The sequence below is a fragment of the Telmatherina bonti genome (assembly GCF_933228915.1).
Source record: "Telmatherina bonti genome assembly, chromosome: 8".
Lineage (NCBI taxonomy): Eukaryota > Metazoa > Chordata > Actinopteri > Atheriniformes > Telmatherinidae > Telmatherina > Telmatherina bonti.
In genome coordinates this window covers 24,675,929-24,694,455 of record NC_136626.1, presented here as the reverse complement: position 1 = coordinate 24,694,455, position 18,527 = coordinate 24,675,929, and the positions used below count along the sequence as shown (strand labels likewise).

Here is an 18,527-nt window from a genome sequence, read left to right as displayed (position 1 = left end):
AATGTTCGAGCCGAATTGAAGTTGTTCCTTTCTCATATTTTGGAAGCTTCTTCATGGCTGAGAAAATGCAGGAAGGATTTCCCTGACACGGCTTGGTTTATTTGCCTCCTCCCGTTAAACAGCTGACAAAGAGAAATCGTTGGTGGAAAAAGCTGCGAACTAGAAAAGCACTTGGAGGACGCAAACCACTGCTTTTAAAAAAAATTCCTGCTCCAAGCGGTGATCCGGATCACAACCAAGATTAAATCTGTTCTTCCTTTTCACATTTCCAACAACTCCCAAAAAATTTAATTAAAATCCGTCCATAACTTTTTGAGTCTACAGATAAATTCTGGTGAAAACATAACCTTCTTGGCGGCGGTAGGAAAAAAGCCTTGGATCGTGCAAGGAGTAAAACCAGAGGGGGAGGAGCCAAGGCAGGGTGCTACTTTAAGATCTTTCTTGCTCCCCAACATGTCCTACTCGGGGTGGGAAAATCGAATCAAAAAATTGTATATTGGGACTTTTTGCTTCACAATTTTAAAATGGGATTTTTTTATTTTTTTTTTGTCAAAAAATCCTTTTTTTTTTTCTTTCTTTTTTTCCAAATAAAACGAATCCATAATTAAACCTTGTCATTTTTATTGCTTTTATTGATCTTTTTACTTGTCTTCTAGGACATTATAGCAGCAGAATGGTGGTCTGGCTACTCGTTTGTTTTTTCCAACTTGAAAGAAAAATGACTAGCAAAAAAAGTTTTTTGCTTTTCTTTTTGTTTTTTAATCAACAAAAATCAGCAATATCAAAGAATTGTGAGAATTGCAATTTAAATCGAATCAGCGCCCTAAAAAATTGGAATCGAATCGGACCAAAAGCACATCGTCACAGCCTTGTTATCTACCCCAGCTTTAATGGTGGAAATATTTCTGCTGTATCTTTGTCTGTAATCTACTAGCAGCCTGTTGATTTAGCAGTTAGCTAACCTGTAGCCACAGGTGTGTAGATGTGCTGACTGGAGATTTTAGTCTGTTGTAGTTGTGCACATTGTTTATGAAATCCATTCTGAGAGTGAAGAGTTGAACCAGTTATAGAGCGTATTTTCCAATGCGATTTCTGTGTGCACATCTGAGAAACCTTGTGAAGTCATGTAAATAAAACAAATGACATCATTCTGTTTACATTTTTCACTATGAGATGTTAAATTATGAACCTGCGCTGGAGGGAAAAGTTAAAAGCAGGCGTGGCGCTACCCTAATATTTTTGTGTGGAAACACTGTTATGAGAAAGCAGAAACCAGATACTGAGATTATCTATCACTCATTTATTCACGTGGTGAATTTGTTTCTAGTTAAAGTGGCAGGATTGCTTTAATCCTTACAATACAGTGGTCATTGTTTATTTTATTGCATTCTTACTTGAGTTAATGTCAACATCCACAGAGGTTTTATATGAAGTGATGTGTTATTGTCCGTCTTTCAGAGCACATCTGTATTTGTGGTGTCCTTATCAGTTTAGAGATACTGATCTGAATAAGTTTTTTCTTTATATTGTCTTTTGTAAAGTTGTAAAAGATTCAAAACTTCCAGTTTTGAAAGGGGGGTAAAAAAAAAAAAAAAAAAAAAAAGCTAAATAAGATATATATGATTTAATTCTTCAATTGTTTTAGCACTATTTCTTAAAAATGTCATTTTCACAGTTTTACAGAACAGAAAGGACATTATATGACACTGTATTTTCAGATTTTATGAAAACTTCCTGATCTGCTGACTTTTTTCTTTTTCTAAAAGAATATTCCACTTAGTATATATTTTTAATTACCTCTAGAAATTTTTCAAATGGACGATTTATTCCTTATAAATCAAGTGCTGCTGAAAATGATCTTTAGTCATAGTTATTTTATGAGCAGCAAAGCAATGCGGTGCAATCACTCATTATTTCTGTGCTGGTTGATAAGTCATCTGAAAGCTCAGAATTTATGTTGTGTGGAAACACACGCACACACACACACACACAGTTGCATTAGTTCTCAGCCCAGCTGTGAGTAACTTCTGCCGAGAGGCAATTCCACTGTAATAAAACCTATAGGGTGGGGGTGGGGTTTAATCCCCACTATGCTCCTTCCAGGATCACCATCCTTTTCCAGTCTTGGTCCTCTCCTCCCTCGTCTGCTCAACTGGCTGGCAATGATAAATGAGTCAATTATGAGTGTGTGTGTGCACGCAGCGGTGGAGAAAGGGAGCGGATGAGGTCGTCATTACCTGTTGCGGCTGGGGGTAATGTTGCGTTATTAATCATATTCTAATTTTCCTTCACCAAACGACCCACCCTGCAATGTCCCACCTCACATCATCCCCCTCCCCCCCAATCAATCTATCTGCTCCGACAAACAAGTTAGCGTAAACTGCCGAAGGCTCAAAATATACCAGCTCTCTTGCAAGAGCACAAAGAGTTGGAGGTGGGGTGTTTGGACCTGAACCCATTTAGAAATGATGTTTATGTTTGTGCAAATCCCGACGCCGTGGTTTTCTCATTTTATAGGAGACTGGAGACCAGTTTGGGTGTGAGGAGGTGTGATCAGAGGGCTGGCAGAAATGTAGGACACACAGGGGAGGTCTGGAGACGAAGTCATGTTAGATATCAGCAACAGCTACAGGTCACATTTGAACATTAGAGTCGACTAAATGAGTGTTTTGGACTGAAAATGTACAACTTAAAGCAGAAGCTGCAACTGGAGTGATACTTCAATGTGGAGTGAAAAGAAAGATCAACAGAGTTGAGAAGACAGAAGGGCTTGTTGGTAATTGGGAAAGCTGAAAATCAAGAAGGAATGAAAGGTCCATGGATGTTTTTAAAATATTGTCCAGAGAGAGAATAGAAGAGACACTTTGGATGTGCTTCCCTGCAGTCTTGGCTGGATTTCAGGCCCCAAGCGAGACTTTGTCTATTTCTGCTCTGCTCTAAGGTGATAATGGACTGTCAGCATCGCCGTCGCCCCACTCCCTCCTCCCCAGCTAGTGATGGAGGGATGAGAGAGAGAGAGAGGGAGGGGTGGTCAGAGAGAGGAGTCATTTGTTATGTTGCTAATTGCACTGTGTATTTTTATTCGCAGTGAGACATACATCTAAATAATTTGTTTTCCTTTCTATTCTGGGACAGTTTAAAACTGGAGTGTGAGAAACTGGCCACAGAGAAGACTGAGATCCAAAGACACTACGTTATGGTGAGACACACTGACACACACGCCGTGTTTCTCCACATTCACGCATAACAAGTGCAGCGACAAGTCTCCCTGAGTCTCTTTTATTTGCTAACGGCTGCCAAACACCCACAACCACAATCACACACTTGGACCACACAAACATGCACAGGTATGCTCATGAAGAACCTCATGAAGCACCGTCCAACATTTAAGTGCAGAACAGGTTGCAACTGTGAAGTACAGAGAGAATTATTTTTATTAATTCTGGACAAGAAAATAAAACCTAAATGTGGTTTCTCTAATGTCTAGCAGGGAGAAAAACCACATGTTTTGGTCTTTTAAATCTTCTCATGTCCCGTCTTGATTTACCTGTGATAAACCAGTACAGCTGATGGACTGAGGTCTGCACACAACCTGCTGGGCCAAAAAAAGAGCTGTGTGGCAGCCTTGGCACAGACCTTGGACTTGTGAGGGGGAGGAGGGGGGCGCTGGCATCAAGCACAGGCCAGGACTCCTTTGCTGACTGATAATTTGGGGGAGTTTGGATGTTGCTTAGCAACAGGCACAACTTGGCAAAGCAACTGCAAAGCAGAGCTGCCAGCTGCCAGGAAAGGCATCTTTTCTGGAGGCTTCCAGGCAAACGTACACAGACAGAAGCGTGTGCATGCACATGGTTTGGAAAAACACACTCACAGCAAAGCACATGGATGCACACGCCTACACAGTTGCAGACTTGTGCTATAAACACACACACACACACACACCTGAAGTCACACACGCGTGTGCTAACTGCCAGGAAAAATGTCTGAAGAGAGGGGACCCCTGCCATCTCCTTTCCCATCCTGCCAGACTGTTCTGGTTGCCCAACTGCCAATCTCCTCTCTCCACTACCAGCCACGCTGAAAAGCAAATGTCAGCCTGTCACTTTTCAAGGCACCGACTTCAAAATGTTCTTCTTTTTGTCCATCTCCGAGAGAAGAGAGGGATCCTCAGCTGTCTGTGTCTCTCGGTGCCATTCAGCGCCACTTGCGTTTCTCGCAGCTCCTTGTACCTTCAGATAAAAGCCAGGGTCAAATAGTCCACATTAGACATGATTATTGCAGTAGTCTGTCACCTTCTTCTGCCCGGCGACAATTTCCCCGCCCCGTTTTGGGTTTCTGGCTTCCCAAACATGCCCCAGGGTCATTTTAATGCAGCGGACTTTCAGAAGAGTCAAGGTGAATTTAATGTTGATGTTCCTTTAGGTACATATGGCAGCTCAGAGTGCACGTGCTGGGGCTGCAACTGTATGACAAGGTTTCTGAGGGGTTTGGATGGTTACATATGCTTCTGGGGGAAAAAAGGTCTTTAAAAATAAAAGATAGACAATACCTTCTTTTAGTGTTGTAAAAAATTGGGAATATTGAGATGAGTTATTAAAAGATTTGATTTATTTTTGTTGCTTTATTTTGTGGAATTAATTCAGTCAATCACATAAAAGTACAAAAACAAAAAACAAACGCCCATGATTTTCATGTAGTCCCGTTCAAGTTAACAGAAACTTCATCGAAAGGGTCACCTGAAACCACGAATAGATGTAATCTTGCTCATTTCAGTTTTTGAATATATTTTAAAATATTTATTAAATGATCAGATGTAGTGAAACTGTGTGCTTCTTTTCACTGCTTATGAAGACATTGGCAACATAAAGGTCCAGTTAGTTATGAAGGTTAAAGATAAAATGATACCAAAATAATTGCCAATCGATTTGTAATCGAGCTAATTTATGCAATAAATCCTGATACTGATTTCAGGTCGTATGACCCATCCCCACTTTCCTGCTGTGTTTGTTGCGTTGTCTTAATCATGGAATTTAGAAAAATAAATGCAAATGCATTATAATGCAAATAATTGAGCTATTAATTATTTACACTATTGGTATTAAGGCCACTTTTTGTCTTTACTAAAGATTTGACAAATTACTCCCTTATAACCAAAAGGCCCTCTGACATGATGCTGTGATGTTTGCCTATGCAAGGTTATACATGCCATTAATGTCAACAGATAAGCAAAATGCTGCAAAATTTAGCACCCCAGTTTGATCTGTGGTTTCCATTGAGCCATGGCTAAAGTAGATGGAGCTCATCAGTTTAAGGACATTTTAAACATGGATGAATGGATATGAATTTGTATATTGTTGCTGATCAACTCCAGTACATTGCATATCTTATCATTTTTCATAAGTTTATTATTTTTCGCTGTATGGTACTGTAGCACCACAGGTTATAACAATAAAATATAGAGAGCACAGCCAGACAAAAATGGCTTATTTTGCTTTATGACATCTGTATTTCATCTTTCATCAGATAAGACGGCTTCATTCATTCGTACTGCACATCATCGGAAATGTTTTATGTATAGAATCCCTCCGGCACAGGAGGTGCTGTGTTTCAAGAGTCTCATTTCTTCTTTGTGCACGATCATGTATATTAACTGATACCCTCCTTTGTTTCAGTATTATGAAATGTCCTACGGCCTTAACATCGAAATGCACAAACAGGTGAGTCAGCTTCAGCTTTTCCTTCTTTCTCTTGCCTGTTTATATTAAAGCTTTGTGATTATTTTCTTGGATTTTTTTATCCCTCCCTGCTGCCTTCCTTTTGTCCCTTCGACATGTCTGCTCTAAGTAACTGTTTTCTAGAAAGTCGCTGTCATGTCAATCCTCTGATGGACCTCCAGAGCACGTTATGCTGTCGAGGTTCCAGAGATGATTTCTCCTCCGACAGATGAGCAAACTCTGGCGTTCCCCCTTTCCTATTAAATTCTGTTCCCCCTCCATCTTCTCGTTCCCTTCTTTCTTCTCCACCTACTCATCCTTTTTACCCTCCTTCCCCTCTATTGCTGCCTCACTGTCTTTTTTTCATACTTTTCTTTTTTAAATTTCCTTATTTCCCATTCTTGTCTCTCCTCCTTCCATTGATTTCTCTTTCTCTCTATCTCTTATTTTCCATGCCCCCTCCCTCCACCTCTGTCTCTTTGCAGACATGCAGTCCGCGCTGAATTTCACTTTAAATCACGTCACTGCCGTCTACTCGCTTTCTCTCGCTCTCTTCGTTCGTTTCACCATCTCAATCGCTTTGCTTTTGACGTGCGGCTGCTGCCACTCCCCACCACCACCAACCCCCCGTCTCGATATTCCTCCTCCGCTTTCCTTCTGTTTCTTCTTTCTCCATTTCTCCTCTCCCTCCTACATCCCTCCTTCATTGGCTGTCATTTCCTCAACCCAGTCTGCCCTTTTCCTCCTCCTCTCCTTCCTCCACCTCCTCTTTTCATTTCCAATCTCTCATTTTGCCCTTCCCTCTTTATTCTCCTCCTTTAGATTGCTCATGCTCTCTCCTTCTCTCTCTTTCTCTCTCCTGAAGATGCCATTTAGTAGTTGGAGTTCTCTAACAAGAAATCATTGTGTCTCCCTCGAGGTGGGGGTGATGGATTGTGGGGAAGGAGGGCATGGGGTTTGGGGGGCGGGGGGGGGGGGGGCATGTTGGCTGGCTGAAAAATGGAAAGTGCAGGGAGGGAGAGATGTGCACAAGTGAGAGGAATGAGAGAGGAAGAGCAACAAAAAAAGGAGGGGTGGAAGTTCAGTCCGGCATCAATAAATCACTTAAGAGAGAGAGGATGGGGTGGGATAGGGTGAGTGTGGGTATACATACAAACATACTCTTGCGTGCATGTGCATTCTCACACATTTAGGCTCATACACACACACACACACACACACACACACACACATATGCACGCTCTAGAGTCTTGCTGTCAACAAGATAAACAGCCTGCAGCCATAATGATGTTGTCATGATCTCTGCATGCATGTCATTACTGGCCGGGACGGCCTCGTTGGACCTGCCACCAAACACGTTTGTGCGTGTGTGTGTGTGTGTGTGTGTGTGTGTGTGTGTGTGTGTGTGTGTGTGTGTGTGTGTGTGTGTGTGTGTGTGTGTGTGTGTGTGTGTGTGTGTGTGTGTGTGTGTGTGTGTGTGTGTGTGTGTTAGAATGGTGGATGAATGTATGGAAAAAGGTGTAGATGGTGTGGGGTGGGAATATGATGGCGAGATGGTGCAGAGGGAGGGTTGGAGGGGGAGCAGATCGAGGCAGACACGTACCCACAGCAAGATTCCCTGACCCCCAGCAGGAATTGCCTATCCACACACACACACACACACACACACACACACACACACACACACACACACACACACACACACATGCTCAAGCATGCAAAAATGCAAACAGACACAGACAAAACAGACATGCAAGGACACATCAAAAACATACACACAAACACACTCGAAAGATGGCGATTGTGTCTTTCTACTTGGCACACACACACACTCGCTCTGTGTGGGCTGGCTGTGGCCACAGCAGATGCTGTCCATGAATATTTTAGCCAAACTCTCTGGCAGGGTTTCCATTTGCATGGACCAGATGTAAGCAGCTGAAATATTTACCACACTGGCCCTGAGAGAAGCAGGCCACATCCACAGTGTGTGTGTGTGTGTGTGTGTGTGTGTGTGTGTGTGTGTGTGTGTAACTATCATGAGCGTGTGAGTTTTCTTTGTGTTCATGCTCAGTCTTGGCTGTGTGGTTGTTTTGTGTCTATTTATTCATCAAAGTGACAGTTTTTTGGTTTTTTTTTTCCCTTTCAGACGGAGATTGCAAAGCGACTGAACGTGATCTGTGCTCAGCTCATCCCCTTCCTGTCACAGGAGGTGGGACACACACATACACACTTGTACTCTGTACTGCATCCAGTCCTCTGTTTCTCCTCTCTGTGAGCAACCCACACAGAAGGGATGCACATTCGCACGTATTTCTCAGTATCTTTCTTACCCATAAAACTGCAGATGGACAGAACTTCAGAGCACATCCCTTTTCCTCAGTCACCAAATGGTCGCATGCATTCACAGCACACTGACAGCGGCATCGAATCCGCTTCAAACATGTTTTTTTTTCTTGGTCAAAATATGAATTCTCCTCATGATCACATATTAAACTGGTTGCACCTCATGGTTGAAACAAAACTTCCTCTTACTGCATGTGGCCTTTCTGACATCTCGGTTTGTTCCACAGCACCAGCAACAGGTGGTCCAGGCAATGGAACGCGCCAAACAGGTGACCATGGGGGAGCTAAATGCTTCGATAGGGGTACGTGGGCTCCCCCCTCTGCCTCATAGCGTGTGTACCCTATACTCCCATATTTTTATTTTTCTTCCTTTTTCTTTTGCTTTATGTGAGGCAAAAGTACATGGCAGCTCTAAAAATGCTGACAGATTGGCTGATATTTCTGACAGATGAAGATTTATTTCATTTAAATTTGGTTAAGATTTCAGTGTCTCAACCAGACACCTGAACACGAAACAAATAATGGGATTTTCCAAACACTTGAATATATGTAACCATATTCAATTGGAATATTAATTTAAGGTTAAGTCCCTTTGACCTTAGCATTCCTCCTCTCGCGCACATCGAGCAATTAGTTCCCTTCTTCTCCTTCCTCTTTTCTTCTTCTTGATCTCTTCCAAATAGTCATTTCTTTTGGTAGTTGTTAATCACTCAGATCTCCATTTCTGTTCTTTGCCTTCTCTCTCTCGCTCTTTTTTTTTTTTCCTCTGCGTTCCTCTCTGATACAGCAGCAGCTTCAGGCCCAGCACCTCTCCCAGCATGCCCAGGGTTTGCCAATGGGCCCACACCCATCAGGACTGCCCCACCCCGGCCTGGCACTCGGTGGAGGGTCCAGCCTGCTGGCTCTGTCCGGGGCTTTAGGGGCACAGTTGGCTGCCAAGGATGAGAGAGCGCACCTCGAAGCGGCGGCGGCTGCTGCTGCAGAGCACCACAGAGGTACCCAGGCGCATTAAATGATGCATGACTGACTTTTTTTTTTTTTTTCTTTTTCTTAGAGCACAAAGTCTGAAACTCTTGAGTTTTTTCTAGAAGAGCTTGAAGATGAAAACATCTTTCTAATAGGAGTAAACATTAAGGCTTGGCTCGGTGGATTGCGACGATTGGTTTTGCTCTGGAATTTTGGCAGAGCACAGGAGTGCTGCCGGTGATAAATCTCTTCAGGGATATTTTTACACTGAGTCATCAGCTGCAGAGTGATATTAAGTGATGCCAAATAATCTTGTATTTGTGTGTTTGTGTGTGTCCTTGTTATCCTGGTGCTTGCTACCTCTCCACGTTGGGCATTTTTACCTCTGATGAACAGACCGGGAAGCAGGACCGGTGAGTACGAGTCACACACGCCGGTGTCCATCAACTACAGTCTTACTTAAGTGGGCTCAACAAAGGCTGTGGTTGTAACAAGTTATGTTTTTCTAATCCTTCATTAATTTATTAATTTTTCTTTTTTTTTTCCACAAATAATAAAGCAGTTTTTAGGGTTGTAGGGACACAAAAACGATGAGTAAATTCAAAATAAACACCAAAAGGTTTCAAGGAAGTGTAGAAAAAATGTCAACATGTGATATTATGAAATCTGTTCCTCATTTCTCATTGTGCATGTTCGTTCCAGCTAACTAGACAAACATCTTTCATACCTGATTTACATGTGTCGAACTGCGAGCTGTGGACAGCGAGGTTTCGTAATCTTCAGCGTCTGCAGATCTTACGCTTAGAAGTTAGAAAGTAGCAGAGCATGCTCTGACCACTCTACAGGCTTCTCTTCCGCCTTTAAGGAAACTTTCTCCCCATCCGAGCTGGCCAATCAATGCAGCCTGATATTCTTTCACATCCATCTCTGCAGCTCATGAGGGTGACATGATTTATGCAGTCTTTCTCACCTCATTATCACCCTCTTCCTCCCTCTCCGCCCTTTATTCCCCTCCCTACTTCTCTGTCCTTCCTACCTTCATCTCATCCTTTCTTTTGCGCCCCCCCCCCACACACACACACCTTTTTTGCTCCTTGCCTCAATGCCTTGGTCTCGTTTATCTACCTCTGGCCCCTCCACTCTGCAGAGCTCTCTGTCCAACGGGGATAAGGGTCGCCCAGCAGACTACCTCAGCAACGGGAAGAAGAGGAAAGCTGATGAGAAGGAGTTCATGACAGACTATGTGAGGATGCTTTCATAACCTTCTTAGATGTTTGAGCCGCTGAAGGAGTTCCACCCAGCCCTGCCCGTCCTCTTCAGATAACGCTGGTGCTGTTTGTGCTGTAGTAGTCCAGCAGACTTTTTTTTTTTTCTTGCAGAGTAACTAAAATATTTACTTCCTGCTGCCTCTCTGTAAAAGACCAGATGTATTAATCATTTTAAGAGTTTATCTCTGGTGAGAAATATCAATCCTGGATAGTTATTTATTTGTGAAGTGCAGGATTATCTATGCATTTGAGGCGCGCCAACAAACAAGAGCGTGATATTACATTTGTATTGTTAGCGGTCCACACAATGCCACAGCAAAGCTGGTCCAAGTATGTTTCATTAAATAGATGTGTGTGTGGCTTTGTGCAAGTTGTGTATATGTATATAGTGTCTGAATTCATCAGATAACAAAGCGGGAATTTCTCATCTCACCTCCCTCTTTCTCTCACAGGGCAGCGATGCGGATAAGAGTGATGATAATTTGGTGGTGGATGAGGTTAGTATGTGGCCACTGGCCTCAGTTTGCCTCACTTGACCGCTTTCATCAGCATATATCATGTAAACATAGCCAGCAGGACCATATGAATAGTAATAACAATAATCCCCTGCCAGCCTCCTCTGCCTCTACCTGCCCTCATTTGGCTGCACAAACAATCATGACATAAACAGGTATGGCATCTCGGCTGCTCTTCAAGCTGCCTGCATATTTTATTCTGTGGTTGATATGGACGAGCTTATCAAGACACAATGTGTCAAATTAAGGTTATTAAAAGGAAAAACGAAGGAATGTAGGTTTCAGAGGTTTGGGTTTGGAGCTTTCCAGTTTCTAATTTCCTGCTGAAAGCTTGAGTTATGGTTCACCATTTCAAATGAGTCACAGCATCATCAGTTCAGCGACTAGGAGAAAGCTCCAGAGGACATTATCGAGAAGAACAATTAGTGGAAAAATGTTGGAATGACTGAACTTCTTTCAGGAAAAGCTCACCAAGTGGTGCAAAGCAATGTCACAACCCTAACTACGTCGACGTTTACGCACACTTGTCCATTATAACTGGAAATGTCAACAGAACGATCACCCAGCCTGGATTTCTGACTGGAACAATACAAACAGATCATAATAATATTGTGATACATTGTTATAATGGTGCATAATTATACTATATGAATAAAGAAGACAAAAGGATCAATACCCTTTTGTCTTCTTTATTCATATAGTATAATTATGCACCATTATAACAATAGCTAGGACAGCTGCAAAAAAACGTAAATCAATCTTAAACTTTTAAGTTTAAATTTATTTAGATCTGCTACTGTATGATTAAAATAGGATGTTCTGTTGTTTTGCGTTATGGATATTTCCAAAACAATTATATCAAGAAATGTCAAATACCTTTGTAAGATATTAAGCTTGTGTGGCATTGTCCAGTTTACTGCAGTTACTTTGTAACTGTTAAACCAGCAAGTAGCATCTGTTTTTCACTTTGTGATGCTTTTATCATAGAGAAGTTATTTGAAAGAAGTGCTTGAGGATTTGCTGGAATATGTTGTGCAGCTGCAACCTTCTTCCAAAAATGGACAACAGGTTAGCATTCCCAGACCATGTGCATGAAAGTCCATGCTTCATTCTGAGAGCGTAATGTACATAAATAATCATCCAGGATCTTTTTTCAGTAAAGTTCTCAGGATGTCAATTAGCTGCAAAAACTTGTGGAGGAATTCCTTGTGCTTGTAGAGCAACATCTACAACCCAGTTATAATAAAATACCCCAAAAATTCATGATTCTACAGAAGATGAAAGAAGATAAATGACTGTAAGACTGTTTGTGTTGAGCAGGATGAATTGCAGATAAACCTGTCATTTTTCTGTTTAGGATCCGTCCTCCCCCCGCAGCGTGCAGTCTTACTCATCCAGGGAAAATGGTCTGGACAAGATTCCCCCATCACGCAAGGAGGGGCTTCCACAGGCCAGTCCCACCTCTCTGGCTTCATCCAGCAGTGCCGCCTCCCCCTCTCGGGGAAAGGAGCCCCCACAGGTAGATGTAAACACAAACACAAACATTTTACATGTGCAGCGTGGGGCATTCCAGTGGAGAACACCAGTTTCCCATTTCCAGCACATGTTATGTTCTGCTGGTTTTTATAGTTATGTGTTTATATTAAACATCCAACACGCATTGAGTCTGATGACATCACACAGTGCTTCTCAGGTCTACTGCCCTTGGCCATTCGCGTCACGCAAATTTTTATTGTGCTAGTGCTCTCTTTCCTGATTGGCTGGCTTGGTCTTTTGCTATTGCATGATTTCCATCTTTTTCTCTTGTCTTTAGAGAGAAAAGTCTACCACTCCAGGGATAAAGCCAGGGACTCCCATGTCTCAGGAGTCCAACACTCCAGGACCAAGTGGGCCCCCGCAGTTCAGGCCTGTCCCAGGCAAGCCTGGTGTGGACCCCCTTGGTAAGTGCAACTGTAATCTTGCTTTCAGTCTGGAAAGAATATGACATATACATATTAAGGCTAAAACAGACCACTTGGCTGAAAACCAGTTAATGATGAGATGCAAAACATATTTTCAGCTCATCTTAGCTTCTTATACAAAGCAATTCTATCAACACTGGGCCGCTGTAGTTGGTATGAATGCCTGCCAGCTCCCTACCAACCACCACCATCTGGACTTAATAAGCAGCTGTAGGCAAAAATATTCAGCTCGCCTCACTATTTAAATGGAAAGATTAGGAGAGGTGATGGACTGTGACTATGAGCTGCTTCATAATGAGCTTCCATCTATTGCACTGTATCTCTTTTTTCCCCCACACATCACCTGTTAGCTCCTGCTCCAGTTTTACACACACACTATCATGTATGCATGCATGCATACAGTCCACCTACATGTGCAGACGAAGGATATAAAGGGTTTTCGTATGAGCTCACAGATGTAGGGGCACATGCTGTCTTGCTGCAGGAAGGTGCAGTAACCAGCAGGGGTCAGTAGTGGTCCAGTGCTGCGGTTTGTGATGTTCTTTTGTTGCAGCTTGTTCACAGCTTGTCACTCAAAAATGTCTCAAAGGCTTTGTAGAAGGAGTCACCTTAATAGATTGTGTATCTTATTCCAGCCTACGCCAGGATTACTCATAATGATTGACACACTGTGTTGTTTGTCTTAGTCAGTCATTTGTTCACTGAAATCATTCAGGACAATTGCACTATGTTGTATCTTCTTTCCTCCCACCTCCCCCAGCTTTGGGACTCAGAAACCCCTTGGCAGTGCAGGGAGCATACCCTCCAGGAGCTTTCGGCCTGCCTCCTCCTGGGGTGAATGGGGACCTGCCCGGGGCAGCGGGCTATGGCGCCGGCCTCCACCTGGTCTCCCCTCAGATGAACGGAGCAGCAGCAGCTGCTGCAGCTGCAGCCGCTGCAGGTTATGGACGGTCCCCTGTGGTGAGTTCGCCGCTCTGCAGATAATTTGTCTTTGCAGTGTCGCTGTCATATGTAATACCTCAGCATATAAAGCTGTCAGAAAGGGCAAAAGGAGGGATATATATGGAAAAGAACTGTGTTTTAACGGGCGAGCAGCTGCACTGTCATTTGTCTTTAAGAATCTATGGCAGTCGATGACCTTGGCTCTAGGAAACTCTTTTTGGCTTCAATAAAATCTCATTTTATTCTGATTTTTCATCTCCTGCTATTACCAGTTTTAATCAGTTAACACCTTTCATCACTTCTCTCCGTGAGCCATGTATCTTGTCGGTAATTTCTTAAGCCAGTTTTTGTTAAGCTAAGGTGTCTTTATCTCTTCCAGGTGGGTTATGAGTCTCCACACCCACATATGAGGGTCCCTGGGCTGCCTGCCAGCCTCCAGTCTGCCTCAGGAAAACCGTGAGTTTCCTTCTTGTTTCTTATCTCTCAAATCTTCGCCCATTCACCCCCCTCTTCCTGGCAAGCCAGGCCTGCTCTGATTGTCCAGCTTTGCTGAAACTGCAGAAGGAAACCCCACTGTTACATGTGTAAAAAGATGTATAGTAAATAGTTGTTAAACAAACGACTGGATTTACACTTGTGGGGAATTTACCTGCAGGTCTCTGAATGAAAGACGGCATTCATACATCAGAACTGTTTCTGATGAAGAGATTGCTTGTAATGTGCCTGACTCTCCTTCACTTGGAATATTTTTATACACAATGTTGGTGAGCAGCTGAAATGGATGCAAAATGTCATCGCATGTTTCACTTGTCAAGAAATAATTATATTGTAAGATTTTAGTCACTTATCGCAAGAATATTTCTGATGTGAACGTTGGATAGATATGTATATATATTTATATATACATAGATAGATAATATGGTCATATTTTTAAAGTGCTTTGAAGTGTTTAATATTTTTTTTTAATTGAAAAGTCTGACAAAGTACAAGTAAAATGTCTCCTGATGTTTTCTTTTTTAAAACATTTTCTCTGTCCACCTCAGTGCCTACTCGTTCCACGTGAGCGCAGACGGTCAGATGCAGCCGGTGCCGTTTCCCCCCGACGCGCTGTTGGGTCCAGGAATCCCACGTCACGCCCGCCAGATCCACACGCTGAACCACGGAGAGGTGGTCTGTGCTGTCACCATCAGCACCTCGACGCGTCACGTCTACACCGGAGGAAAGGGATGCGTCAAAGTGTGGGACATCAGCCAACCAGGAAGCAAGAGCCCCATGGCCCAGCTGGACTGTCTGGTGAGACCCGAGGGAAGAGGGGTGACATCATGATGATGCATGACATAAGAGGTGATGCATCTGTTCTCCACATGATACTGTTGCAGCATGCTCACGACAATGTATATTCTGTGTCCAATCAGAATAGAGATAACTACATCCGCTCCTGCAAACTGCTCTCAGACGGACGAACCCTGATAGTTGGCGGGGAGGCCAGCACGCTGTCTATCTGGGATTTGGCCACGCCCACTCCACGCATCAAAGCAGAGCTGACATCGTCCGCTCCCGCCTGTTACGCTCTGGCCATCTCCCCTGACAACAAGGTGTGCTTCTCCTGCTGCAGCGACGGCAACATCGTGGTCTGGGACCTTCACAACCAGACGCTGGTCAGGTAAGGGCAGAGCCAAGTGGCTCAACTTAACCGTTTTTCTGCAGTCAGACCAGGAGAGCAGATGGAAACCAGAGACATGAACAGATTAATTTCTTATAAATTGGCAGTGAAAAGGAGGAGTTATTGAGTTGGAAATGAGGATAGACAGGAGAAAATCTGCAACCTGTAGATGCAAAGAAAAGGCTAAACTGGTTTAATAACCAAACAAAAAGGGAAGATTTTCATATATTTCTGTCAAAAGCAATACCAGTGTTGTTTATGTTGTTCATATGCACATCTGGCTCGCATGTCATCTCTCTGCACAGCAAAGCACCTCTATGTTCAGTGCTTCTTTTCAGATTTAAAGGAATCAGGAAGGAATTATCTTGAGCCCCTCATCAATCTATGTATCAATCATTTCTAGAAATACTCTATATAAGTCTTCAAATGTATTATGATAAATTCTATCAGATTTACTGGAGGCTTCCTACCTTAATCTAAATATTAAACAGCCTTTTATTGATACAATTACCATCACAAACTCTGTACAAGTAGCAGAGGATTAACATCTTAGCTGTTTAACATGAGAATTTGTTGAACATTTTCTCTACGTCTCTATTTATTCTGTTACATGCTCACATCCATCTTTGCTTCTGCAATAAATACCTGGAATTAAACCTCTGGAAAAAGGCAAAGTTTTGGTAACTTGTAGACAGTCTGAGTTTATTCTTTGTGGGCAGCTTCCTTCTGGATGCTTTAACAGTAAAGATATTAAATATTGCACCTTCTTGATCTAATTCTGATGTACTCTCATGGTATTTTGTCTTTTTATTTTAATTCATTGTCACATGCCCGTCAGAGAATCCCATAATTAGCCTGTTTGACAGATGTTGCAAATGATTGCTTAATATTAAGCTCATTTTTAAATCAAGTGGCTTTTTGGTTTGTAAATTGTCTCTATAATAAAAAATAAATTAAATGATAACTCTCCATTTTAGTGAAACAGTGCAAACTACTGGAAACTATAAACATTAGAAGCGTCAGTGGTCTTTTTGTTATGAAAATCACCTCGAAGCGCCTCGAGTCCATATTTAGCTTATCTAATCGCTACAAAAACAGAAAATATTAAATGCATATGCATATGAAGCAATATTTGTCAACAATTACAGCTTCTTTTATTACGTCGTTCTACTGTGTTATCATTCATTATCTGTTCAGAAACTTTGCTTCAATTATAGATGCCCACAGGATGAGTTCTAATTAGTGAAGAATCCATTTAACCCATCTGAGTACAGTTGCATTGTGCTGTATTACACACACACACACACACACACACACACACACACACACACAGCTCATGATGGTAAAGAAAAAAAGGCTGAAGAATGTACCAGATAAACGGTGTGTTAACTTTCTTACCCCTGTAGTTTTCCTTGCCATTAGTTGTGATTCTGGTGACCCAAATCAGAAGAACAGAACAAAAAGTGTAGTTGATAAATCCTCCCCGCTTCTGGAGGAGCGTTCCTACATCGGAAACATGCTGATGTGAGATCAATGTGGGCCCCATCCTGCAGGCAGTTCCAGGGCCACACAGACGGGGCGAGCTGCATCGACATCTCCAACGACGGCACCAAGCTCTGGACAGGAGGGCTTGACAACACGGTCCGCTGCTGGGACCTCCGAGAGGGACGCCAGCTGCAGCAGCATGACTTCACCTCACAGGTTCTTTTCCATTCTCAAATGTGACCTGCTCAGATAAAAGCCGACGGAGATCAGTGGCTTGTTTATGTTGGTCTTATCTTCACCTCTTTCCCCTCTCCAGATCTTCTCTCTGGGCTACTGTCCGACAGGCGAGTGGCTGGCTGTGGGGATGGAGAGCAGCAACGTGGAAGTCCTGCATGTCTCCAAACCTGACAAGTACCAGCTGCACCTCCACGAGAGCTGCGTCCTCTCCCTCAAGTTCGCCTACTGTGGTATGCAAACACATCCATGCTGAATAGCCAGCCTGAAGTCTGTCCTCCTCATTCAGAAACTTCCTTTTCATCTCACCACTTGGTTACGAACGCTTCCATGTCTCCTCATGCCTGAGGCTTTTCTCACTGATGTCTGTGTGTGTTTTTCCTGTAGGTAAATGGTTCGTGAGCACAGGAAAAGACAACCTTCTGAATGCATGGCGGACACCTTACGGATCCAGCATATTCCAGGTACCCCAAAGACTCGGTTTATGCATTTTGAACACACAGATTCCAGGTGTATTTAAATAAATAATGGCATAATAATGGCATTAAATAATGGCAGAAACACAAAAATTCTAAGCGTTGGTTTGCTAAAATGACTTCCTCTCTCTTTCTCTGTTCAGTCCAAGGAGTCTTCGTCAGTTCTCAGCTGTGACATCTCCCCTGACGACCAGTTCATCGTCACAGGTTCCGGAGACAAGAAGGCCACAGTCTACGAAGTCATCTACTGAACCCTGATTGGCTTGACGCAGTAAACTATTATGGAAGGGGTGGAGCCAAGGCTTCCTCCTGCACCAATGACTGTACAGAGCGTCGGTGGCATGGAAAAACAGGAGACACTCAATTTGTACTTTGTTGTTTTGTTCACGTTTGTGCAAAATGAGAAAGAAGAGGGCACAAAGTCACATCTCTGGAAAAATAAACTTTGATTTGAATGCTCTGAGAACGCTGGTTAGTCTATAGCTGCGCAGTTGTGGGATTCCTCCAAAGAACTTTTTCTTTTGGTTCTTTATTTTTATTTTCCTTTTTTTTTAAAATTTTTTTTTTTATAACAAAGTCCAACTTCGGTAGTGAACGAGAAATTACAGGGGGGAAAAAAAAAAAAAAAAAGCAAAACTTATTTTTTTAGCTTTTGGATTTTTTTGCAAACAGTTGGATCGTCCTGAGTGGAGAGGAAAGTGACAGATGCACGGGGCTTTCAAGGAAAAACACTGTCCTGAATTTGTGCTGTGTGTATGAAGTCCTAGTCGGCTCGGCCCAGTTTGGGCCCAGTGCAGCTTGGTCCACGGCATGAGGCTGCTCCTCCAGGTTGCAGATGGCAGGATGGTCTGTTGTGAGGTTCCAGCTTCTTCTCTCTTTTCAGTTTCAGCAGCAACATGATTGTATCATCCCTTGTGCGTACATAACGGAACAGGATGTGGTTTCCTCTCAAGTGTCCTG

General features: G+C 42.9%; 1 protein-coding gene across 1 annotated transcript; it reads left to right on the top strand.

The window, feature by feature from the left end:
- The first annotated feature begins 8,317 nt into the window (after positions 1 to 8,317).
- tle2a (TLE family member 2, transcriptional corepressor a) lies at positions 8,318 to 18,048 on the top strand. The gene is made up of 14 exons (XM_079245547.1): positions 8,318 to 8,389; positions 8,845 to 9,052; positions 10,100 to 10,266; positions 10,744 to 10,788; positions 12,164 to 12,325; positions 12,620 to 12,746; positions 13,528 to 13,727; positions 14,089 to 14,165; positions 14,753 to 15,002; positions 15,125 to 15,372; positions 16,926 to 17,073; positions 17,174 to 17,324; positions 17,479 to 17,555; positions 17,711 to 18,048. Exons 1-14 carry the CDS (start codon positions 8,333 to 8,335, stop codon positions 17,816 to 17,818), a joined length of 2,025 nt encoding a protein of 674 aa, XP_079101673.1. The 5' UTR covers positions 8,318 to 8,332; the 3' UTR covers positions 17,819 to 18,048.
- Positions 18,049 to 18,527: the final 479 nt, after the last annotated feature.

Bases quoted from the DNA above. Each gene is read 5' to 3' on its own strand.
- tle2a (XM_079245547.1), top strand. From the start codon at position 8,333: ATGGGGGAGCTAAATGCTTCGATAGGGGTACGTGGGCTCCCCCCTCTG. The intron at 14,166-14,752 runs GTGAGTTTCCTT...TGTCCACCTCAG, and splicing joins CAGTCTGCCTCAGGAAAACC to TGCCTACTCGTTCCACGTGA. The intron at 17,074-17,173 runs GTTCTTTTCCAT...TCCCCTCTCCAG, and splicing joins AGCATGACTTCACCTCACAG to ATCTTCTCTCTGGGCTACTG.